General features: G+C 48.8%; 3 protein-coding genes across 15 annotated transcripts in view; 1 reads left to right on the top strand and 2 right to left on the bottom strand.

Moving 5' to 3' along the window:
- Window positions 1-3,849: 3,849 nt before the first annotated feature.
- Window positions 3,850-16,371, bottom strand: PIGT (phosphatidylinositol glycan anchor biosynthesis class T). Of its 3 annotated transcripts, XM_008951354.5 has the most exons (13): window positions 16,220-16,326; window positions 13,723-14,088; window positions 13,372-13,549; window positions 11,087-11,214; window positions 10,671-10,771; window positions 10,475-10,561; window positions 9,842-9,929; window positions 9,636-9,733; window positions 9,372-9,537; window positions 8,481-8,681; window positions 5,688-5,853; window positions 5,490-5,573; window positions 3,850-4,519 (listed from the first exon to the last, which is right to left on the bottom strand). In XM_008951354.5, the coding sequence occupies exons 2-13, from the start codon at window positions 13,907-13,909 to the stop codon at window positions 4,267-4,269; spliced, it is 1,737 nt and encodes a 578-aa protein (XP_008949602.2). In that variant the 5' UTR covers window positions 13,910-14,088; window positions 16,220-16,326; the 3' UTR covers window positions 3,850-4,266. The 3 variants fall into 3 exon arrangements, with proteins under 3 accessions (XP_008949602.2, XP_063456941.1, XP_063456942.1); XM_063600871.1 differs by lacking the exon at window positions 8,481-8,681 and having other exon boundaries at window positions 16,220-16,371; XM_063600872.1 differs by lacking the exons at window positions 11,087-11,214; window positions 13,723-14,088; window positions 16,220-16,326 and having other exon boundaries at window positions 13,372-13,487.
- A 3,089-nt stretch (window positions 16,372-19,460) lies between these two features.
- Window positions 19,461-24,073, bottom strand: DBNDD2 (dysbindin domain containing 2). 9 transcript variants are annotated; one of them, XM_057300895.1, is made up of 4 exons: window positions 24,044-24,073; window positions 21,462-21,608; window positions 21,130-21,267; window positions 19,461-20,136 (listed from the first exon to the last, which is right to left on the bottom strand). In XM_057300895.1, exons 2-4 carry the CDS (start codon window positions 21,598-21,600, stop codon window positions 19,928-19,930), a joined length of 486 nt encoding a protein of 161 aa, XP_057156878.1. In that variant the 5' UTR covers window positions 21,601-21,608; window positions 24,044-24,073; the 3' UTR covers window positions 19,461-19,927. The 9 variants fall into 9 exon arrangements, with proteins under 9 accessions (XP_057156878.1, XP_057156881.1, XP_057156879.1 ...); XM_057300898.2 differs by lacking the exon at window positions 24,044-24,073 and adding an exon at window positions 23,855-23,965; XM_057300896.2 differs by lacking the exon at window positions 24,044-24,073 and adding an exon at window positions 23,333-23,475.
- Window positions 21,945-24,186, top strand: part of TP53TG5 (TP53 target 5) — a 40,369-nt gene continuing 38,127 nt past the window's right edge. The window contains exon 1 of one of the 3 annotated variants that reach the window (XM_055104922.2): window positions 21,945-21,959. The gene's annotated coding sequence lies outside the window, so the exon portion shown is untranslated. Of the gene's footprint in view, window positions 21,960-22,182; window positions 22,320-23,001; window positions 23,074-24,186 lie in introns of those variants that run through there. The other 2 variants (XM_034947595.4, XM_063600873.1) reach the window with 2 other exon arrangements.

Below are 24,186 nucleotides of genomic sequence, written 5' to 3'. Positions count from 1 at the left end.
ACCTCAGCCTCCCATAGTGCTGGGATTACAGGCTGAGCCACTGTGCCTGGCCCCTCTTTTTACTTTTTAAAAAAGCTACTAGGAAATTGAAAATTCGATTTATGGCTTGTATTATATTTCTGTTGCACAGCACCATAGTAGACTTTGGGGAGAGATTTCGCTTGTTTGTACTATTTAGTTTAGTTTGATCTTTTAAATAAGTATGGTTATTCATATAAAACAATAAACTCATTATTCCTAAATTGAATAAATAAACCAATGGACAAAGAGCTATGCTTTCTCCCCTGGGATGTTGAGACAACTAGCTGGGAGGCTCTGGATGGGAACCAATAACAAAAGAATGGAGAACAGCTGTTCATTGTCCAGCCCACTCCCTTTACAGATAGGAAAACTGAGACCCCAAAGGTCACTTACCACTCTAAAATCTCATGGACTCAAGTGTGCAGTAGATGAGGCTGAAGACTGGCATTTCAGCTGAGGCAGGAATACTGACTTAGGGGACATTCTCAGTAGCTCCCAGGAGCCCCTCCAAGGTGTGTAGCACCACCTCCAGACAAGGAGTCCACTTCATCCCGGCTCATACCTCTTGCCCAGAGTGCTTCCTCTTCCAAGAAATCAAAAACAAGATATTTCCTTTGTCCTGTGGAAATAGGGACTCTTCTTTTTCTGCAGGTATAAGTTCCAGCCTCCCAGCCCTGGCTCATGGAGCTCAGCCCTTGGCACCATGGAGCTCAGCAGCTTCCGTGCCCTGCCTTGCCATCTGCCTGGTGGGCATGACCAGCTCAGAAAAGACCTCAAGTGAGCTGAAGTGCTATTGGGAAAGAGGACCCTGAGACCCATAGCCTATGGGACAGGGCTGGCTCCAACAGGCTACCCGGTCACTTTCACCTCAGCGGGAGTCCAAGGCCCAGATATTGAAAGGGCTCCCCTGTGGTCACCCTTCAGTCTGGGGGAAGACCTGGGGCCAGACCTCCCAGATGCCTATTTGATTTAATTAAGTCTTCATCAAATTATTATTTTATTATTATTATTATTCGAGATGGAGTCTCACTCTGTCGCCCAGGCTGGAGTGCAGTGGCCTGATCTCGGCTCACTGCAACCTCCACTTCCTGGGTTCAAGTGATTCTCCTGCCTCAGCCTCCTGAGTAGCTGGGACTATAGGCACCCGCCACCACGCCTGGCTAATTTTTGTATTTTTAGTAGAAGCGGGGTTTCACCATGTTGGCTAGGCTGGTCTCGAACTCCTGACCTCAAATGATCCACCCACCTCGGCTTCCCAAAGTGCTGGGAGTGGCGTGAGCCACGACGCCCGGCCCAAATTTTTGTTTTATTATAAACTCAACATATACTTTTGTTTTAAAAAGACAAACAATACATAAATTGTTATAAAGTTAAAAGTGAGTTCTCTGTTTTACACAATCTTATTCTGAAAAGTATCCATTGTTAGAATGCTTAGGAGAGACAGTAAGTTTTCATACTACTTTAAAAATAAGACCAAGTTCTTAAGCTTGGCTACACATTGGTGTCACTTGGAGACTCTGTGAGTCCCACATTAAATTCTGATTTAACTGGTTTGGGTAAAGCCTGGGCATCAGGATTTTTTCAGTTCCCCAGGTGAATCTAGCGTGCTAGGATATCAATTTGAAATAGGGTATGGCCAGGGAAAACCTCACCGATAATAGTGGAGGTGGTGAAAAGGGGTGGGATTCTGGATTTATTTTGAAGGTAGGGTGCAAACAGGATGAGAGAGAGAAGCAAGGATGACTCAAAGGTATTTGGCCTGAGTGCCTGGAAAGACACGAATTACCTTTTACAGAGATGAGGTGACTATGGTTGGGCAGGTTTGGGGTGGGGTGGAGCACATCAGAAGCTCGGTTTTGGAGATATTCAATTTAAGATGTCTTTAGACATCCAAATGGAGAAAGCAAGTAGGCAGTTGGGTAAATGAATCCAAGATCCAGGGAGGAGGTCTGATCTAGAAATATGTGGGTGTTGCCAGAGCATAGGTTACACATGGCATGGTAGTGGAGGTCGTTTCTAGGTACTGACAAGGCTGCGGGTATAAAAGAGAGCCAGGCCACAGCTCTGTGCTCTTCTGACTTGGCAGACACCCCATGCTATGCATGCTCCATCCCACGCTAGGCACACTACACAGACCACTTAGCTTTGTGTATCCACTCACCTGCGTTCCTGTCTCATTTACAGTCTGCTCCTTTACTGCTTTTGAAGTAAACTCAAGTAAAAGCACCTTGAACAAATTGCCTTTGCCCATGGTCTAGACTAGCTCACCGCCTTTCCTTCCTACATATGCACACATACCACCCGCATGTGCTGAGGGCTCCTAAAACCCTTCAAGGAACCTACACAGCCCATCTATGCTGGCTACAGAGACACCTGTACCACTGTGTTAAGACTGCTGCACTCACGCATGTGGAGCTTCCAGAGTGCCCCTTGCCCATCCCTATCTTGGATCCCAGATCCCAAGCCAGAATAGCCCATACCCAGTTAATACATTTAGCGTTTGCTGATTGAGCACTTACACGTCCTGAGATGGGTCAGGTCTTAATGAAAGACAGAACCTGTGCCTCCAGGAAGCACACCATCTGGTGGAAGTCAAAGGACAGCAGCCAGCTGATAAGGAACACGTGTTAAGTCCAAGGCAATCTGGAAGCAAAGGCGTGGGGCACGGACACGTCAAGGGAAACTTCCTGGAGGCAGCAACTTCTCATCTGGGGTGTGTGTGTTTGTGTGTGTGTGTGTGTTTGAGACAGAGTCTCACTCTGTCACCAGGCTGGAGTACAGTGGCGCAATCTTGGCTCACTGCAACCTCGGCCTCCCAGGTTCAAGAGATTCTCCTGCCTCAGCCTACCGAGTAGCTCGGACTACAGGCGCGCGCCACTATGCCCAGCTAATTTTTTTTGTATTTTTAGTAGAGACGGGGTTTCACCATGTTGGCCAGGATGGTCTCGATCTCTTGACCTTGTGATCTGCCCGCCTTGGCTTCCCAAAGTGCTGGGATTACAGGCGTGAACCACCGTGCCCGGCCAGCCTCATCTGGTTTTATAAGAGGGAACCAGGCAGTTGAGAGGTGTGCATGGTTGGTGGAATAGGGCATTCTAGGCCAAACCACTATGATGGGAGAACTGAGTGGGGTAGGAGGTGGGGGGAACTGCAAATAACACACAGTTGATGCCAAGTGTGCCAGAGGAAAAGATAGAAGATGAGGGCAGTGGGAGGCAACCGCCTAAAGGCTTGTTTTACAGAAATCCAGGGTTATGTAACCAGCAAGGGAGGTGGGCGGGGCGGGCTTCAATCCAATGAGCCTGGCTTCAAAGCCTGGGGGTGGTCTGAGGATGGAGCACAGCAGGAGCTCCTGAGAAGCCTGCTAAAAAGTCAAAGTCTGGGCCACACCCAGACCAACTGAATTAGTAGGATCTGGACCCCAGGAACATACATTATTTTCACAAGTGCCCCCAGTGACTCTGATGCACACTACAGTTAGAGACCCACCACCCAGAGCCCTCCCACCTCTCCACTCTACCCTTGCTGATGTGGACTGACTCTCAATGCCCCCAAGAAGTAGGATGATTCATTTCCATGGCCATGGATTATGCTTTCAGAAACACTCCCAAACAACCCGGGGAGTTCTGGGAATCACAATCAGATGGGGATGGGGAGGACAGGGGGAGCAGATCAGGAGAAGAAATTTCTGGCCAGGTGGGAGGAGGTAGGGTTTTTTGTTTTTTGTGGAGGGGGTTGCAGGCATAGGGTAGGAGGTCCTGTTCAGGCACTCAGCAAACAATCCCCAGTCCCCAGCTCTTCCCAGGACTCAAGGACAAGAGGCAAAGAACCAAGGAAACAGCCGTTTTTATTCCACAAACAGTAAACTCCATCCACTACACAGTGACATACACTGTGCAGCACACCCCATCACCTTGGCCAGTGCTGCCAGCCGACCTTTCTGTGGTGATGGAAATCTTTTTCTGTGCTGTCCAATACAGCAGCCACTGACCACTTTTGCTTATTGAGCACCTCAATATAGAGGTGGCCACTACAGGTGAGGAAATGAATTTCTAAGTTAATTCAAATTCAAATGCCACATTTGGCTCGTGGCTCCTGTACTGGACAGCACAGCTGTAGGCCCTGACCTGGTCCAGGGCACTTTGGTTCAAGAGCCAACTCTGAGGAGAGCAAGTGGCAGAAACAGCCCTTGGGCTCCCCTCCCCAGAGAGAAACGGCAGCTGCAGCTGCTGGAAAGGGCAAGAATCAGAGTGGGGGGACACCTCGGGCGCGCCGGATAAGGTTGGCCAGCCGCTTGGCCAGGCCACCTGTGCGGGGCTCCTCGATGTGGAAGGTTCGGGTGAGGAGATTGTAGAAGGAGCCATAGCACACGGCCACCACAGTGCACGTGAGGCAGATCACGTTGTAGGGCATGCTGAAGTCCGGTGTCGGCAGGTTCACCAGCAGCGGCTCCGTGTAGAGCCGCACAAAGTAGTTAGAGCCATCAGAGACTGGGAACCTGGGGTCAGGGGAAGAGCGGTGAGACAGGACTGGCTGCTCCTCCCCATCTCACCCCATCCTCATTCCGGCAGTATTGGGCAATGCAACACAGTGTTTCCAATGTTCTCTTAGGCTCAAAACCTTTCAACAGAAGGCATAGCTCAATCTCTAAACCTGATAAAGGGGAGCGGTGGGCGGGGGGCAAGGGGAGGGAGAGCATTAGGACAAATACCTAATGCATGCGGGGCTTAAAACCTAGATGATGGGTTGATGGGTACGGCAAACCACCGTGGCACATATATACCTATGTAACAAACCTGTATGTTCTGCACATATATCCCAGAACTTAAAGTAAAATAAAAAATAAATAAGAAAGAAAGAAAGAGAAAGAAAGAAAGAAAGAAAGAAAGAGAAAGAAAGAAAGAAAGAAAGAGAAAGAAAGAGAGAGAAAGGAAAGGAAGAGAGATGCCTGGTGTTGAGGTGGAGGAAGGGGGCCCCGCCTTTGCTTGGTTGCTTCTTTCTTAGCCTGGTTTCAGCCTAAATGCCACCTCCTAAATGAAGCCTTCCTAGATAACCCAGTAAATCAATTCCTACCCCACCTCTAACCCCATTACTCTCTAGACCAGAATCTTCCTTCTAGACTGTAAGCAAAGGGAGGCCAGGGCCAAGTCTGTTTTGTTTAATCTTGCACACTCAGTGCTCTCAGAAGCACTTGGCATTTGATAAGTGCTTGATTAAATATTTAAGAGCATCAAGGAGTAAATGTAGGCTGTAAGTAAAAGTATTCTTCTAGAAGCACTTTAAAATCATTTTATAAAGTCTTCACAAATTCCACAGACTGCCAGGATTTTTATTAGGATTGAATTAAATCTACACATCTCTTTGGAAGATGTAACATCTACCCTGAACTCCCCTGCAGGAGCCTGGTCACCTGTGTTAAGGCCCAGCAGGCAGCTGAGGATGTTATCAGTGAGTGTGGTCACACTTACAAGCTGTTGAAGAGGGGACTCTCTTCCCAGTCCACTGGCTTGGCTGCTACCATGCTGGGCACAAGGGCGCTGAGGACAGATGGGCTACAGAGAAGCAGAGAGATGGCCCGTGTTCCCATCTGGCTCCCCTATCAAGGGGTAAGCAGCAGAGAGGATAGGTCAGGGGGATGAGAGGTGGCCTGTGGGGGTGGAGCCCACCTGACATAGAAGCCATGGTTAGGATCTGGCGTGTACTCGGTCCACTTCAGCAGCGCCCGCTCAAACTGGATGGAAACCTTGGTGACTGAGTTGGCCGGCAGCTGAATCAGCATCTCCAGGAGGTGGGGTTGCAGCCGGTCCTGGGCAGGCTGGTAGTGGATGTAACCTGCAGACATGCAAGGTCACCCACATCTCTTTCCTGGGGTCAGGCTACCTGCTGCCCCTGTCCCTGCTGCTTGCCGTGGAGCCTCAATCTGGGTGCCTAGAAGATGGGCTTGGGAGCATAGAAGCCAGGCAGGCAAGGGAAGAAAGCAGGGGCTAAGAAAAGGGAGAGGATGTTTCCAGGGCAGTGATCCCAGGATGCGATCAAGAGAGGTTGTTAGGAGTGCTGCAGATGGCTAATCAATCTTCACATCACTACAACTGGGGCACCAGACACCAAGTGCCTGATGTGACGCAAGAAGAAGTTCACAGAACCACCTGGGAATTTTTCTTGCCAAAAATGTGGGACATGAATCTAATCAGGTTTCTAAATCTAACCACCAACACACAAGAAATATAGGAGAGGAGGGGTGTGTTAAACACTAGCACAAGGACAAATCCAGAATGTGGAACATTCTATACAACAAATGACCCAGTTTCTTCAACAAATAAATGACATTAAAAAAAAAAAAAAAGGCATGGGCACTGCTACAGATGAAGAGAGACTGAAGAGTACCACACCAAATACAAGACATTTATAATAAGGGACATTCTGGGTGTGGAGACAGGGAGTATATGGGAACTCTGTGCTTTGAGCTCAGTTTTTCTGTAAACCTAAAACTGCTCTAAGAATAGTCTAGTAATTTTAAAGAAAAAGAAACTTTTTTTTTTTTTTTTCGTGACAGGGTCTCACACTGTCGCCCATGCTGAAGTGCAATAGTATGATCATGGCTCACTATAGCCTTGACCTCCTGGGTTCAAGTGATCCTCCCACCTCAGCCTCTTGAGTAGCTGGGACTACAGGCATGCAACACCACCCCCAGCTAATTAAAAACAATTTATTTTAATCCCAGCACTTTGGGAGGCCAAGGCGGGCAGATCACAAGGTCAGGAGATCGAGACCATCCTGGCTAACACAGTGAAACCGCATCTCTACTAAAAACAGAAAAAATTAGCCAGGCGTGGTGGCACGCGCCTGTAGTCCCAGCTACTCGGGAGGTGGAGGCAGGAGAATCGCTTGAACCCGGGAGGTGGAGGTTGCAGTGAGCTAAGATCGCGCCACTGCACTCCAGCCTGGGTGACAGAGTGAGGATCCGTCTCAAAAAAAAAAAAAAAATTTTTTTTTGTATAGGTAGGGGGTGCCTCACAATGTTGTCCAGGCTGGTTTCGAACTCCTGGACTCAAGTGGTCCTTCTGTGTTGGCCTCCCAAAGTGCTGAGATTACAGGTGTGCACCACTGTGCCCACCCAAGAGAGGAACTTAGTATAAAGCAACTGCAATGTGAGAACCTTGTTTATCCCAATTTAAACAAACCAATTATAAAAAGACATTTTTAAGACCACAGGGGAAAACAGAAGTGGTAATGATACGGTTACATTTTTAAAAATCCTTAAAGTATTTAAAGGTTAATTGATGCACTGTCTAAGATTTGCTTTAAGATATGCCAGCAGGCAGCGGCTTACACCTATAATCCCAGCACTTTAGGAGACTGAGGCAGGAGAATCGCTTGAGGCCAGGAGTTTGAGACCAGCCTGTGCAACATAACAAGACCCTGCCTCTATGAAAAAATTAAACGCATGGCGGTTCATGCCTGTAGTCCTAGGGAAGCGGAGGTAGGAGGATTGCTTGAGCCGAGCAGTCTGAGACTGCAATGAGCCATGATCATGCCACTGCACTCCGGCATAGGTGACAGAGCAACAATCTGTCTCTTAAAAAAAAAAAAAAAAAAGGCTGCAGGGTGTGTACAGGGGATTATTACACTATTCTGTTTGGGTTTGGGTTTGAAATTTTCCAAAGGAGAAGATTTAAAAGAATAATAACAGAAAAACCTATAGAATATGCAGTTAGGATGTCTGAAATAGAGATTTTGAAGGTGGTACAAATAATGGTGCTGAAAATAAGTGAAACTATTCACCGTATGTTTGAAAATATAGGAATCAACTAAAGTACTGAAAGGTTTTTAAGTTTGGCCGTTTGGGATATGGTACAACCTCTTCCTCAGAGGTCTTTCACTTTACTACTAGTCTCCCCCTACACCAAAGAAAGGCAAGTGCTTTAGTGCTATGCCTGGCACCTAATAGGAAGCACTAGTATTATCTTCTCCTTAGAAAAATAATAGAAAATAAAAATAAATTTTAATAAAAATAGAAATAAAAAAATTTAATTAACTGTACCTCTTTACCCCTCCCAAGGAAGCAAAACACCATCTACTCCAGCTCTGCTATCTTCCTAGCTTCAAAAGCCCAACATTGCCAAACCCTTTCCCTACCTTAAAGAGTCTATGAATCATCACAAAACCCAATGCTCCAGAAAGGAGGCAAAAGTAAGTGAAAAAGGAAGCTACTGTCCTTGTACAGTCCTATTAAGAATCACCAGTATTATGTGTTTTAATTATTGCTGTTTTATAAATTACTTCTGAACCTGGCACAGTGAGGCTCCCGTTCCAGTTTTGAGAAACTATTCCTTACTCTTTATGCCTGTGTAGCTTTTCAGAGGTACTTCAGGAACTACCCTGGGAAATGAGAGTTTGGGGGACCCGGAGAGGACATGAGAGGGGGCGCTGGGGGCCTGGTTCAGGACTCAGGTCCTCACTTGGTTTGTTCTCCTTGCCCTTGGAGGTGATGGTGAGGGTGTGCACATACAGCCGCAGATACCAGGGTACGGTGTCCAGCAGCAGCACCGGGAAGGCCCGGTATGGGTGGGTGTTGTACAGCAGTGTGCTCAGCTCCCCCTTCTGCAGCCCATAGCCGCTCACGTACCGCTGGGCATGCAGGAAGGGCACTGGGGGGGCCTCTGTGTAAAGAAATAGCAACAGTTAACAGCTGCCAAAGGTAAGAATCACTCCCCACCCCACCTGCCCAGGCCATGTTCAGAGTCCCAAGCCAGTGAGTAGATGGGGGAACAGCCCTGCCACTGAAACTGGGCAATCTGGGTTCTGGAATCATCCCTGTCTTCCCCAGCCAACAAGCGATGATGACAATAGGTTGCTAGTATTGAAGTGCTTACGTGACGAACACCGTGCCCCCTTCGAACCCAATCCAGGTCCTCTCAGGATATTCTGCTCTTTCCCTTGGTAAGGGAACTGAACACAACTGTAATTAATTAACTGACACCTGCCCTAGCTAGTAGACTTATATTTCTTGAGTGCAGTGTCCTCTGTCTTATTCAACACTCTATGCCTGGCACTTAGTATGAATTCAAAAGTATTTGGTTGATTAAGCAAATGCATGAACTAACTCCATTTTTCACATCATCTCATCCAATTCGCTAAGTATACTCTATTTTTCAGATGTGGATGCTGAAGCTTGGGGAGTTTAGGAACCTACCCAAAATCGTAGAGCTTGGAATACCTACAGTCAGCAGCATATGACTCTGGAGATCTGGTCTAAATACAACCCAATCATCTAACGGCAAAGACGTGGGATTGTGAGTCTTTTCTCTGTAGCCGTTGCAACCCAGCAGTCCAACCAACCACCCACTCACCATTCTCTGGGGGTCTCTTCCACTTGAGCTGGATGTTGAGGTTTCGAGAGTTGTTGATCATGGCGGTGTCAAGCAAGTCATAGATGGCATAGGTCTTCCGAGTGCCTAGGATGACGTCCTGATATGTAGTGGTCGGGGGTGGGTGCACCTCTAATGTCTCGTTGTCCTGGGGACACAAAGGCAGGGCTAAGAAGCAAGCAGAGAGGGTAGGCTGGTCCTGGGGACCAGCGGTGTGTTTGTGTGTGTGGCTGGAGACCTTGTTACCTGGTTGTAGGTGGTGATGTCCACATAGACTCGGCTCTCTGAAGCCAGGGGGCAGGGCTCCGTGAGGGTTCGGGAGAACATCCGGAAGAGGGACCAGTCTGAGAAACAGAGCGCAGGGCTGAGCAGGGGCCAGGCCTAGGCCTAGTCCACATAGATAAGGCAGGGCTGGCACGGGTGGGTACAGATGAGTTGCCAAGGTAACTTACCTTTCTTTCCCTGCCCCGTGATGAAGGCATCAAATACAACTGACAGGGTCTGCCTCAGCTCCCAGGAGATGCTAGTACAGCGTGCATTCTATCACAAGGGCCAGATGGCAGCAGTGAGGGGGTATCACTCTCACCACACAGCCCCCAAAAAGACTCCTACTCAGACTCAATCCCTCATCTATGTATCTTCACATCCATCGATTTGCTACCACCCACTCCTGAGCACTTGACCTCGTGCCAGACCCAGTGCTGACAGCTGTATGTGCAACAGTTTGATAAACTATCACAACAACCCTAGGAGTGGATTCTACTATCAATGTCATGTGGCAGGGTGGGAAACCAAGCTCAGGGGAATGAAATGATTCACCCAAGGTTACGCCAGCTGGCAAGTGACTGAGCTAGCAATTGCACCCGCATAGCTATTGTTCTGAACCACTATTTTCCATGACAAATATTTATTCAGTGCTTGCTAGGCAACCACTGTTTTCTTGGTGCTTGGCCAATGCCCTGAATAACCGTCATCACATCTACCACTCAGTACTCACTCAGCCTGAGCCAGACACTGACCACATGCTTTACATGTACCTTCTCTGAGCCCCTGGATGGCAGCTTCCTCTACTCCCCATGACTTACTCTGCAAACAGGGCGGATATGCACTGCCTGGGAGTGGTAGCTGGTGTGGAACAAGCGATCTGCCTTCAGCAGCACAGAGAGGCCTGCCTGGAGGAGATGGAAAGAGATAAGAGAAGCCCTGTATGGAGCACTTGGCATGGGGCGCAGGTTCTCTATACACCCCCCCGCCCCCGGCTGCCAGGCTCTGCGGCCTCACCTTGGAACTACAGGGCAAGAGCTTCTTCCAGGGGGTGAGGTTTTCGGTGCAGACCACCTCCCGCGGCAGCACAGCATAGCGCAGAAAGTAGTGGTCAGTGTCTGAGGGAGACAGAGGTCTGTCTGGGGTGGGCCTTGGGCTCTGACCCCTCGGGATCCACATTCCAGAGATGGGAATGACCCTCCTGCTCCCCACACCACCTCTAGCACCACAGTCTGGACAGTCCCAGCTGGGAGTAAGACTCCCTTCTCTCCTTGGGAAAAGGCATGCAGAGATGGCACAGTATTGGGGGCCTGCACACACAGGGGACTTAGGATCTAGTCCAGGCTGAGGAAGCAGGAAACTGAGGGAAAAGGAGGCAAAGGTTTGGGCAGGAGGTAAGAGGAAGAAGGAAAGGGCTGTAGGGGTTATCTCACCATTGGCCAGACCCAGGGGTTTGAAGGAGGCAGTGGGAGTGACTGTGTTGGTGGAGTCGATGAAGTTGAGAGAGGCGCAGAAGATCCCTGAGAGGACATTACTGAGCTCCTTCCAAGATTTATCCACACTGGATAGAGACACAAATCCACTCACTGTCCTGGGGCTACCTCTGCTCCCTCTTTCAAAGTCCACAGCTGGCTGCTAAACCTATGATAGGAGGAGGCTGTATTCTTAACTATTAGACGGGCCAGTTGATGGAGCTGGAACATTGCTGTCCCCAGCCAGCCCACTTGCTGGGTCTCATCCTACTCAGCCTCTTCTTCCTCACTCTCCTCTGGACATCTCTGCATCCCCATGGGTCTCTGCTCAGGTGATCCTTCCTTCCTTGCAAGCCTTTGCTCACTTCTGTCTGCCTACCTTCATGATCCGGCTCCAGTTCTTACCTCCCCTCCACGAAGCCTTTCCTGCCCTCCTTAAGCACAGTCTCCTCTGTGCAGTCACGGTTCTGACCATCCAAGCATCTTACTAGGTCCCTCCTGGGAGATGGCTAGGTGACAGCAGCATCGTGTCCTGACCACCTTTTCTCCCTAACTAGGCTGTAAGCAACTTGAGGACAAGGACCAGTCTGGGTCATCTATGTACTTCCCCTGACACCATGGAAAGCGCCTCATGTATCAGAGCTGAAATGAGCTCACTGATCTTCCTTGAATGTGCTGGGCTGCGCAAAACAATGCATACTACCCTGTGTATACTCTGGGAATAAAGGTAAGTCCTGATTCTACTATCATGGTGAGAAGTCTTATATCCAAAAAAGCTCACTGAACATGGGAAAAATAACTGTTCTAGGATTTCATAAAAACATCAAATTAAATTAATGTTCTTTTCTTGGAGAAATATCAAAAGAGATTTGCTCTCAGTAATAGAGAAAGCATAAAACTTAATAAGCACTAGAAAGAATTCTAAGCATTTGCTCCACATTTCAGGCAATTACAGGCTGAGGGAAGACAGTGACAGCAGAGTAGACAGGAAAGGGTAAGGGAGCCAGAGTTGAGGCAAGAGAGAAAGTCTTGGCAAGCTGGGGAGTCACTGCTTATTCCTTATTCCTTAGTGTTGTCCAGGAGCTTTTGATAATTCTATGTTCAGAGCTTTTCAACTGCTCCCATCCTTAAGCCTCAAATAAAAATGGCAAACTTGAAGCCAGAAAGCTCTACTCAAACCATAAACATGCTTCATTTGGTATGCACAACATTGACCCGCACAGCACTCAAAAAATTTTTAAATTACTTGCTGATATTTGAATTTGCCAATTTTCACATTAAATTCCAGATTTCTGGTATCTCTTGAAAAATGAGGCCAGGTGTGGTGGCTCTTGCCTGTAATCCCAACACTTTGGGAGGCTGAGGCAGGAGGATCGCTTGAACCCAGGAGTTCGAGACCAGCCTGGGCAATATAGTGAGACCTTGTTTCTATAAAAAATTTTTAGAAACATTTGAGTCTGACCACATTAGGCCTCTATTCCCACATGGCAACAATCCATAGAAGCTGAGTGGCAGAGCTGTCCTCGTTAGAATGTCACACAAACTCTCTAGCCTGCCACAATTCCTGCTGCTCCTTTTTATTGCCCTAAAACTTGTTATATCATACTTGCACTATTGATTTCTTATAGTGGGATTAAGAGGAAAATGAGATATATTTCTCATTCCTGTGTTTGTCAATTTTAAAAATACCTTTATTCATTTCTTACCTGTGTGGCCCATGTAGACATGTTTGCAACCACTGCACAGAAAGGTTCTATTCTAAACAGGATAGCCACAGCAGCCACTGGGAAATAGCGGTTTGTAGTAGGCACAGTAACTAGACCTGCCCCCTCCCAAACAAAAGCAGTTCCTCTAACACTGTGATGTAGCATCCTGTTGGCCAGTTGTAACCCACAAATATCTTATGGTTGGCTTTCGTGGTATTTATTATCATTTAAAAAATATTAATGAATGCCTTTTAAAAGGTTATCCAGTTGCCAGTTTTCTACTGCCTTACCTCCAAATAAGCATGAATTGTTTGCTATTTGCCTCTCCAGGGATATGCATGTGCTACCTCAGGTCTGAAAGTTTCAGGATTGGGAAGTTTATTCATCTGTGGTAACATTTCTTACTTCCAATGCCAGCTCTACCCCCATGGAATCGCTGCCTACTGGAAGTGCTGTCCCCAAGAGCAGTGGCAGGATGACAACACTCTCCCAGCCACATTCCCTCCATGGCCTGCAACAGGGCCCAAGGTGTGCACTCACTCAGTGACAGTGTCTTGGAACCAGACCCACAGCTCTGCACCTGATGGGGCCTGCAGGAAGGGTGGCCCCCAGTATCGGGTCCTCCAAAAGCCTTGTGTGAATGACAGGTGCAGCTCCCGTAGAGAATACTTGGAGATCAGCTGCCCCAGGGCTTTGGGAAAGAGCCTGTAATGGGACACTGGGGAAACGGGAGCAGGTGAGTGACGATCCCCACCTCGTCGGGGTCCACACCCAGGATCCCGAACTCCACCCAGGAATTAGGCCCCGCCCCCAAAGTTTGCCTTCATCCCACGGCCCGCCAGCCAGCAGGCACTACGGAAATCTTTCCCTGGTCAGATCTCGCGCCCTCACCTCCTTCCCGCTGAAGCTCCGAATCCCAGCGCGTGCGGAACTGGAATGTGGCGGCTACGTCCCCGGAAGGCAGCGGGGTGATGACAAGTTCCTCCCGCAGGCTGTCGCGTGGGGGTTCTGCAAGGCACCAGCCGCCGGGCCCCAGGAGCAACAGGACGGGCAGAGCAAGCGGCATAGCCGCCGCCATGCCTGCGGCTACTTCCGCCTACCCAGCGGCGCTCGGCCCCATGAAAAGCCGGTATCCAATAAGAAAGGCGTGTGAGAAGTGACTTCCGCTGTCGTCCCGGAAACCGGGATGCGGTTATCAGAGCGACCGCCTGCGCAGGTCGCGAAGATTCCCTCAGAGCTGATGGGTCTAAGGGGGTACTGGGAGGACACGAGAGGGAGTAGGCAGGGCGAGTAACCAGCTTGAGGCCGCACCTAGTTCATGGCGTTTCCACCCACCAGGAAATGCTTAATAATATGAAGCTCCTTCACTGCCATTTTACCCATTTGATAGTTGAGGAAACATTGACTGAAAAAGGTCAATTACTTTTGGGAAAACCATTGTGGTTTTAATTTGCATTTCCCAAAGTAAGAGGAACCTCCTGCCCCTCTTAGCTTCTAGTGTCTCCATTTGCTGCAAAACCCCCAAATAAGTGGTTCTTTTATTACGAAAATGTTCAAACAAAATTGAAAGAATGAGCACCTGTTACAATAAACCTATTTTCCACCACCTAGATTCTACTATTTACATTATACTATACTTGTACTTTACCACATATTTGTCTATACATCCATCATTCCATCTTGTGTTTTGGTGCACTTCAAAGTAAATTGCAGACATTAGTACACTTTCCTTTAAGTAGTTAAGCATGCATATAATTAACTAGAGTTCAGTATTTGATTGCATTTTGATGTAAAATTCACATACAGTGAAATGCACAAATCCAAAGTACACATTCACTGAGTTTTGACAAATGCACACACCTATGTAACCCGAACTCCTATCATGATACAGAACATTCCTAAAACCCCAGAAAATTAGCAATACCCTTTCCTAGTCAATCCCTGCTCCTCTATCACCTTCCAGAGGCAGTTAGTACCCTGATTTTTTCCCACAATAGATTAATCTGTTCCAGAACTAAATATAAATGAAATCATATAGTATGTATACTGTGTAAGGCTTTTTTTTTTCTCATGGGAAGAATGTTTTTGAGAATCATCCATGTTCTTGCATGTATCCACAATTCTTTTTATTACTGCGTAGTATTATTAATTTATCCATTCAACTCTTGATGGGCACTTTTAAAGTTTTTGGTTATTATTAACAAGGCTGCTGTCTGTGCAAGCTCCTTTGTAGACGTATATTTCTCATATCCTTTGGCCAGGTATTTAAGAGTGGAATTGCTGGGTCAGAGAGCAGGTGTATGTTTAATTTTATAAGAAACTGTCAGACCTTTCTCCAAAATGTATCATTTTATGTTTCCATAAACTATGAGTTTCCATTGTACCACATCCTGGTCAGCATTTGAAGTTTCTGATTTTTTGTACTTTTTAGTTTTGACCACTTGGGTATGTATGTAGTGGTTGCTCATTGTGGTTTTAATTTGCATTTCCCTGGTAACTAAAAATGTTAAGCATCTGTTCATGTGCTTATTTGACATTTATTTTTTAATTTAATTTTTATTTTTTTGTGAAAGGTCTGTTAAAGTCTTCTGCACCCTCACCCCTTTGTTTACTGGCTTGTCTTTTTATTGACTTTTTAGGAGTTCCAAAGTTAAAGTCATGCTTTAGTTTTTCCACCTGCCCTATGGGAAACACATTCATGAAGGATTTCATGAACAGTCTCTTGGTGAAACTCATGACCACACTTCTAGAAAGAGCCAATTTGGTGTCAGGCAGGTCTGCCAAGATATGCACCAACCAACCAGACATTTCCAGAAAGGAAATGTCAGGAAGATGTCTTTATCTCATTATGCCTTCATTCTGCCTGCATTCTGCCTGCATTCAGTGTTCCTGCCCCATTAGACACGAAATATTAGGAAGGCCATGGGCTTAGATGTCAGAAAGACAGGAGTCCAAATCCCTATGCCAGCCTTTAATCCATATGAGCATGATCAACCCAAGTGTCACTTTTCTTCATTTGTATAATGAAGAAACCTACTTTCAAGGTTGTTGTTAAGATGAGAAATTATGTACATGTAGGATATGGAATGTAGCAAGTGCTTAATAGTAACACTCAACCCTGTCACCTAGGCACTAATATGTAAATGTAGATAATAGTGCCTAAGTGATAGGGTTGCTTGAGTGTTATTATTAAGAAGTACATAAACTAAGAGAATAAAGATTACAATGAGTGATGGAGCTAGGACTATAGTCTACACTATCAAACCTCAAAATAATACTTTTTTAAAGGTAGCTGCCATCATTATGACTATTTCATACTTCTCTGTTTTCCTTTTGAAATTGCCCATCTCCATCATTCAGGACCCAGCCACCTCTAGTGAAGACTTACCTTCTCCTCCTCTAGTGGTCTACAGGCTTCATGTACTTCTGCTACATCTCTCATCACATTGTTTCCATTACCTGTGTCTGTGTCTGCTCCTGGAAGAGCTCATGGTCACCTTAGTATTTCTGTTGCCTAAGCAAGGTGACTATCACATAGTAGGTGCTCAGTAATGTGTGAATGAATGAACAAACAAGATGACATCATAGCACAGTTCTGTATTTTCTCTACTCTGCCATGCTGTTCAGTGTCAAGTTCTGTGCACTCCTGGGGTTGCTACAGTGTAAGCCTTCTAAGGAAACTTTTTCTGAGCTGTGGTGCCTCCTTTCCGAAGTGTGTCAGGATGTCCACCCTATGACAAGTCCGTGCAAATATCAGAAGCCACGCTGTAGCTTGGAGACTGAAAGCTGGGCTCCTTGACTTAGAGTTGGCTCCAGATCTTCCTCCCACCTCCAAAGGCACTGTGTGGCCTCAAAAACCAGACAGCTAGGCTCTGGGCTGCCATAAACCACGGTTTAACTTTAATGCAACACTATAATCAAATGGTGAATCTGAAGATTATCATTTTTTTAAAAAGTGACCATATTGAATATGGTGTTTTATAATCTACTCTTTCTTTCAAGAGTTATCATAAATGTCTTTCCACTAAAAATATGTGGTGGGTAGATGATACAATCTTGGTACAATTTTGATGATTTTTTAAGCTGTATGATGAGAACCTGGGATATTTTTCTTTCTATATTTGTTGTACGTTTGAAACCCCCATAAGTTTTTTTAAAAAAACAAACAAAAAACAGTCAGCTGGAGATGATGGTTCTGAAGGCCAGCCAAGCCCCTGTGGTTCGGCAGGAGAAAAGGTTATTGTCCCAACTAGGAAGTAGTCCTGGGGTCTCAGCTGACACTAGACTTTTCCAGGCAGGGCTGGGGCTCATAGCAGCCAAACTGAAGGCTCCCCATAGGCTCAGAAACAATTCTACTTCTCTAGAGGGCTGTAAATCCCTCTCCCAAGGCAGGCTCCCCACAATCTTCGCATCATGTGCCTGGGCTACTAAGAGATTTATTGACATGTTGACGGCAACCAAGCCAGTCTAGCTTCTCGTCGTTCACCATGGAAGGAAGGGGGGTGATCCTGGGAGCTGAGAAGCCCTGCACAGCAAAGCTATTGGGATCATGGGCCGCAGCCCAAGAGATGGCTCAGCCACAGTCAGACAGGAGGTAGATAGAACCTTGCTACTCTAAAGGAAGGAAGGAGAGAAGCCACAAGAGGACAGAGATTATGTCTTCTATGTGCAGCAAGGTCATAAGCAACCCAGAAAAACCCCAAAAGTTAATAGAGGACTGGGCCCTGGCCCAGCTCAGTGGATGATCTCAACTTGGACCTAGAGGCTTTTGCACAGAAGGTATTCACTCCACAAGCTTCCTGGAGACAGGGAATGGCTGGTGGACACTCCTACTTCCCTGGAGTTCCCACAGGTTTCTCACTAGTGTTAGGAAAAACACTTAGGAACAGATACTTACACTGGCCTCCTGCAGGGGTGAGAGCAGGATGGGACAATAGGAAGACTGCAGCCTTGTCACTCAACCTTGGGTGGCACAAAAAGCTTTAGGATTTTGGCTGAAGGTCACTGATCCCATGGGTGATGTTCAATGTATGAAGGGAGGTGGACTGATTTTTTTTTTTTTTGAATGTGAGAAATGAGTTGCTGTTCCTTAAGACTGGGTCCTATAACCTCTTCTTTCATTCAGCATTCTCTCCCTGGGCATTCTCTCCTGTCATTCGCACCCATGGCTTCACTTACCACCTATACACTGAGAACTGATCGTTTTCTTTTTCCAGCTCAATCCTCTTATCTAAATTCCACATGCATGGGTGCAAGGGCCTACTCAACATATCCTCTTGGATGTCTCAAAGACATCTCAAACTCAACATGTCCCAAACCAAATTTATGGCCTTCTTCTCAAACCTGGTCCTTTCTGAAACTCCCCATCTGGGTGACTAGCCCTCTGTTCCAAAAAGGATGTCAGGAGCCAGAATGGCTGGAGTACCCCCTCACTTGACATGCCAAGGAGTTCACGTCTATCTGGAGACACTGATTTGAGAGACTCTGCTGGAAGACTATAGGATGGTTGGCCAGGTGCAGTGGCTCACGCCTGTAATTCCAGCACTTTGGGAGGCCAAGGTGGGTGGATCACCTGAGGTCAGGAGTTCGAGACTAGCTTGACCAATATGGTGAAATCCCGTCTCTACTAAAAATACAAAAATTAGCCTGGCATGGTGGTGTGCGCCTGTAGTCCCAGCTACTCGGGAGGCTGAGACATGAGAATTGCTTGAACCTGGGAGGCGGAGGTTGCAGTGTGCCGAGATCGTGCCATTGCACTCCAGCCTGGGCGACAGAGTGTGACTTCATCTTGGGGGGAAAAAAAAGAACTTCCAAAAATTTCTTCCTAAATGGGAATAGACTGGCTGTGCCCTCTTTGCCCATCCCCCATTTCCTCTCCTGCTTTCTGCCAGTCTCAAGGTCATGATGGCTGGGGCTTTGACAGCCACCTTAGATGTGAGATATTGCTAAGAATGCAAACCATGTGCAAAAGAGCAAAAAAGGAGCCCAATGCTGAGTAACGATGGAGCTTTCATGTAGACCTGTACTTTTTAACTTCTATATGAGGAAATAACTTTATATCTTAAGTCGTGATCTTTTACTAGCTGTCAAACTGAAACCTGATCCAGGCTTCAACGGATTTTACAACCTGACCTTTGTCAGTCTTAACTCTCCCTTCATTTCCTCAAATCCAACAATTCAGCCAAACGCAGTGTTTTTTAGCTCCTCAAGGATATGCTCTCTCCGTTTGAAGTCTTCACGAGCTGCTCGTTCTGCCTGGCTTACGGACTGTGCCTGGCTAACTCCCAATCGTCCTTCAGCTAAAAACAGCTCTTCAGTGACCACAGAAACTAGGTTAACATGCCCCTATTTTCTGGTACCAGAGTAGTTCCTCATCATGCTATTTATTACACTGTGAATTGTAGTATTTACTTGATTTTCTCCTCCATAAACAGTAAACTCTATGAAGGCAGGTATACAGTACAGCCTGTCTTGCTCAAAACTGTATTCCAGATGCCTAGCATGGGTGTTCCATAAACATTTCTTGAATAAATGGAATGAGTGAGTGATAGGAATATGGGATCGGTTAGAGAGCTAAAGACATGTAGTGGGTTTGATATCTTTGCAATATGAAAAATGAAGTCGAATGGTTGGCATATTATTATTAGTTTATTATTTATACCGTGCTCTGTTCCAAAAAGGATGTAAGGAGGCAGCATGGCTTGAGTACCACCTTACTTGATGAGTTAAGGAGTTCACATCCATCTAGAGACACTTGTCTGAGAGACTGTATTAGAAGACTACGGGATGGTTTAGGGGAGGGAAGAGTGCTAAGAAAAGCAATGGCATCTTGTCCAACCTCATCTTCTCTCTCCTCATTTGTAAATCATATCTCAGGAGTAAGCCAAAAACTGGTGGGAGGGTTGCAGCAGGAAACAATTAGCAGTAAAGCAGGAGAGGGTTAATTCTTAGAAAGGTACACAATCCCACCATCCTTCCCACCTCTGGTGCCTACTGCAAGTAAAGAGTCTGGTCTTCTCCCGACAGGCTCTGGCTGGGCCTATGGTCTCATGTGGAGAATAGCCAGCGTGGTCAGTCTGTAGGCAGGGGCCCACTGCTAGCTGCAGGCTCCAGGCTCTGCCCCTCCATCACCCCTTTCCTCCTCTTCATCCGACTGTGCCAAGGGCGTGTCTGCTCCATCATCACTTGGATTTGGGCTATGCAGGTTGGTGGAGGAGTCGGAGGAGGAGGAGGAGGAGGTCCTAGATGTGGTCCTGTCTGATGTAGGCACCGGCAGGCTCAGCTCCTCCAAATGGTTGTCCACCCCTGCCCAGAAAGAAAAGCTGGTCAGGCCACAAACAGGGCTTCAGAGAACTCTTAAAGATTATCTGGCCAGGAGTAACTAAAGTCCACAGGGGGGCAGAGACTTGTCCAAAGTGACTTTGCCAATCCAGCAAAGAGCCAGGATTAAGATCACCGTCTCCTGACTGCCAGCTCCTTCCACGTCATTACACCATGTCTGGGATCTAGAGTCAGGTCAATCAATGGCAAGAGTTCAAGTTCCACCTACATCACTTATTGCTGCTGAGTGGCTTTGAGCAAGTCACTTTCCCTTTCAAGGACTCTGTTCCCCCTCTGCAAAATAAAAGGGATACCTACATCCCCAAAGGGTTTTGGGAATAAAACCTAAGAATGCTTATAAAATGTCTGGCATAGTAAGCCATCAATAAATAGTAGCAGTTTTAATTAAAAGAATATCTATCTTACAAGTTAAGCATATGGGCTTTGGAGTCAGACAGACATGAATTCCAGTTTATCTACCTTCTGGCTACAATGTGACTTAACTTCTCTGAGCCTAATTTCCTGCTTATAAAATAGGGATTATATCACCTACCCTGACAGGACGTTGTAAGGATTGAGATAATATATGTAAAGTACTTTAGTACAGTATTGGAACCTACTAAAGTACTCAATACATATTAATATCATTATAATGACTAAAACTACTTAAGTTGCCAAATATAAAAATTACAATTTTACATTATTTTAATTATAGTGACTAATTATATTAATATAACAAATGTAAAATTAAAGAAGAGATTGACCGCTCCCAGAATTTTGGATTAGAGATGTGTAACCCAGTTCTCCCTCAGGGTCAACTTCCCTAAAATCAGAACAGGCAGCTGTTTCATTGGTAGAAACACCCACTTCCAGCCCTTACTTGTGTACTTCCCCAGCCCAGCCTTGTAGCCTCGTTTCAGAGCCTGACATCCGGCTCTGGCTGACTGGCACTGAAGTCCCCAAAGCAGAGGGGCATACCAGACGACTGGGGGGTTGGTGGAGGATCTTCGCAAGGCAAGAACACATCTGATCCATCCGGGTCCCCAAGGTCAATAAGTTCTACTTGCTCCAGTGTGTCCACATTCACTTCCATGGATGAGATACTACCTATGGGGGCTGCGGATCAAGAAGTGGGCAAGTCAGGAGGACCCAAGCTGCACACCAGGACAGTGAGAGTTACATGTCAGGTCCCAAGTTAGAAGCATAGAGGGCCAAGAAAACCAGAGGGGAGAGAGTGCCACAAGATTCAGGACCCACAGGACATCCTCCCTACCCTACCCCAGTCCCTCTTCTCAGGACTTGGGACTTACGTCTCTGCGACTCGAGATGCAGATGGGACAGAGGAAAGACAAACTCTGTCTCTGGCTGTAAAATGTCCTCGAAGAATTTTTGCCGCTCCCGAAGGCGGAGCTGCTGGCGCTCCAGGGCGGCCCGAGGATTTGGGTCCATGTCAGCTCCTGCGGGTAGAGGAGCAAAACAAGTACAGCTGCAAAGTCGAAAGAGAAGACAGAGGGGACCTGGGCTTGGGGCGCCCCACTGCAGCCAGCATCCCAACAGTAGGGCCCCTGGCTCCAGCCTGGAAACCTCTGCCCTTGGTGACCTCTTTCCCCTTCCCTGAAACCAAGTGTGTCCCACAAACCAAGTCTCATGCCGAGGCGGGGCTTGCCCTAAGCTCCACAAAGGGGATGCCAGTTCCAGGCACCGCAAGAGAGATACTCTGTATTCAGGGAACACAGCCAATGCCCAACTCTCCATATCATGCCCTCCTGAGAGGGGTTGGAGGGATTGGTTCAGCACAGATGGAGGAGGTACGTTTTCCCCTTAATTGGCCCCGCTTGCCTCAGAAGGCCAGGGACAGGATAGGATAGAGACAGAGATCTCAGGGTGGAGGGTTCCCTTCCTCCAGTGCTGCAGCCCACCCCTTCCCATCCTTCAAAACCCAGACAAAGGCTAAAGCAACTCCTCCCGCGCCCCTCCTTTTCTCTCCACACACACAAACACGTACACACGCATGTGCCATCTACCCCAAACCCTTGCTCTGAAGTCACAGGCCTGACTTCCAGACTAGGCTCTGCCCCTAAGGAAATCACCTTTCTGGTCTTAGTCTCCCCATCTGAAAATGGCATAACCAACCTACCTGCCTCAAGTACAAGACCCTGCTTGTGAAGGTGAGCTATTTAGGAGACGACCATCTTTCCTTTGAACTCCAACAGCTCTTTATGCGTCCCCCTCCTGGGACACATCTCACTGACTTATCTCCCCATTAGTCAGTGAGGAGCAATTGGAAAGGCGGGTTCTGGGTCCAGTTCAGAGCAGGCCTCCTGACCCCTAGGGCTGAGAAGCTGAGACCCTGCCAGAGCACTGAGGCTATGGGCCAGCCCAGGTCGGTGCATTCACTCCCATTCGCTCATCTTCCCGGCGTTCTGCTCTGAGCCCATCACCAGAGGCAAGGGAGTTTCTAGCTTGAGGATCAGACGTCATCCTCCGCAGACTGCCTTCCCCACCTCATCTGCACCCAGCGTATCCCAGACCCTGGCCAGCTCCACGGGCGCCACAGAGGTGGAGAGGGACCCAACCCCGACTGGCCAAGGCAGGGCCACGGAAGTCTGGGGAGACCGTGCGGCCGCGGGCTGGCGGCGGAGGAGCGAGGCGCTGACGCCGATTCCCGGGAAAGGCTCTTAGAGCTGCCGCCCAGGTCACAACGCTAAAAATACCCAGGGCCCCTGGAGCCTGTGCTCCAGCAGCGAGGAGGGGGAGGGAGAGGCCGAGGTGGGGCAGCTGACGGGAGCCAGGGGCTCTGGGACACCCCCTCTCTTTTCCCCTCCCCCTAACCCCACCGATCTCACGAGACTGAAGGAGCTGTCCCCCGGGGGGCCGCGGAGCCCAGAGCTGGAGAAAGGGAGTTGTTTACGCGACCTATAGGTACTGGAAAGGGGGTGAAGAGATTTGGGGGCAGGAGGCTGCCAGGGGCCGGGCAGGAGCCAGCGAAATGGAGAACTCCCTCTCGGTCTCAGCCCCACCCGCACTGGAGCCAGCAAGAGGGAAAAAATTCCCTAAAAAGGGACACGAGGCGTCGGCGGAGGACGGGGGGAGGGCGCTCCCCCAAGGCCGTTCCCCTCGTGCTCCGGTCCCCTCCGCGGTCCACCGCGGCACCTGCGCCCACCGCCGCCGGAGCCCCTACCTGCAGCGCTGGCGCCCCCTCTGACTCAGTCCGTCCGCTCCAGCGAGGCCGCGGCGGGGGCGTGGGAGCGAGCCGCGTCGGCCGGGGTGGGGCTGCGCCTCCAGGGCTCCCGGGGGACCGACGGGCCCTGGGAGCCGGGAACGAGGAAGAGGCGGGAGGCGGAAGTGGGGGAGGGGCGGTGGCGGGCTCACTCGCTCGCAGCTCGCCCGGCGGTCGGAGGCAGCCCCTGCGAGCGCGGCTACTGGTACTTCCAAGGCGGTCAAAAAGTTACCCGCACCCATCCTTCCTCCCTCCGCCCAGCCGGGCTCCTCTGCACCACCCTCGCCACCGACGCCGGTGCGCTAGTCTCCGCTCGCTCGGATGCACTTGCTGCGCCCCCGCCCCGCGCAGACCCGCGGCGGGCGCCCGCGCCGGCTCTGCCCACGCACACTTGATGCTCTGCGCCTTTTGGGCAGCGCCCACGCAACGACTACGCACCCGAACCCTGCCTCCGGCACCCTTGGCCACACTTGCCACACTTACACGCGCGCACTTCTCCAGAGGACGCACGATGGGAAAGAGAGAGTTGGGACCCGCAGGAGGGGGCAGGGCACTGACCCGGTGCCGCCCAGCAGGGCAGGTGCAAGGCGGCGGAGGACCCCTGCCCTGGGACTCGCCCGGCTGCCCCTGATTCCTGGCTCTGGGACTAGACAGAGCCGCCGCCCAACCTACCAAGCACACTGGGCGGGGTGGGCGCCGGGCCGGCCGGGCGGGTCAGAGCTGGAAGGGTGGGCCGCTACGCCGCGCCCCCCGACGCCGGCAAGGAGCCAGCACCTCCACGGTGCTAAGAGGGGCGCTGCGCTGCTGGCCAGGCG

Source organism: Pan paniscus, chromosome 21 (assembly GCF_029289425.2).
Source record: "Pan paniscus chromosome 21, NHGRI_mPanPan1-v2.0_pri, whole genome shotgun sequence".
In the NCBI taxonomy this organism is placed as follows: domain Eukaryota; kingdom Metazoa; phylum Chordata; class Mammalia; order Primates; family Hominidae; genus Pan; species Pan paniscus.
This window is presented reverse-complemented; position numbering and strand designations above follow the sequence as displayed.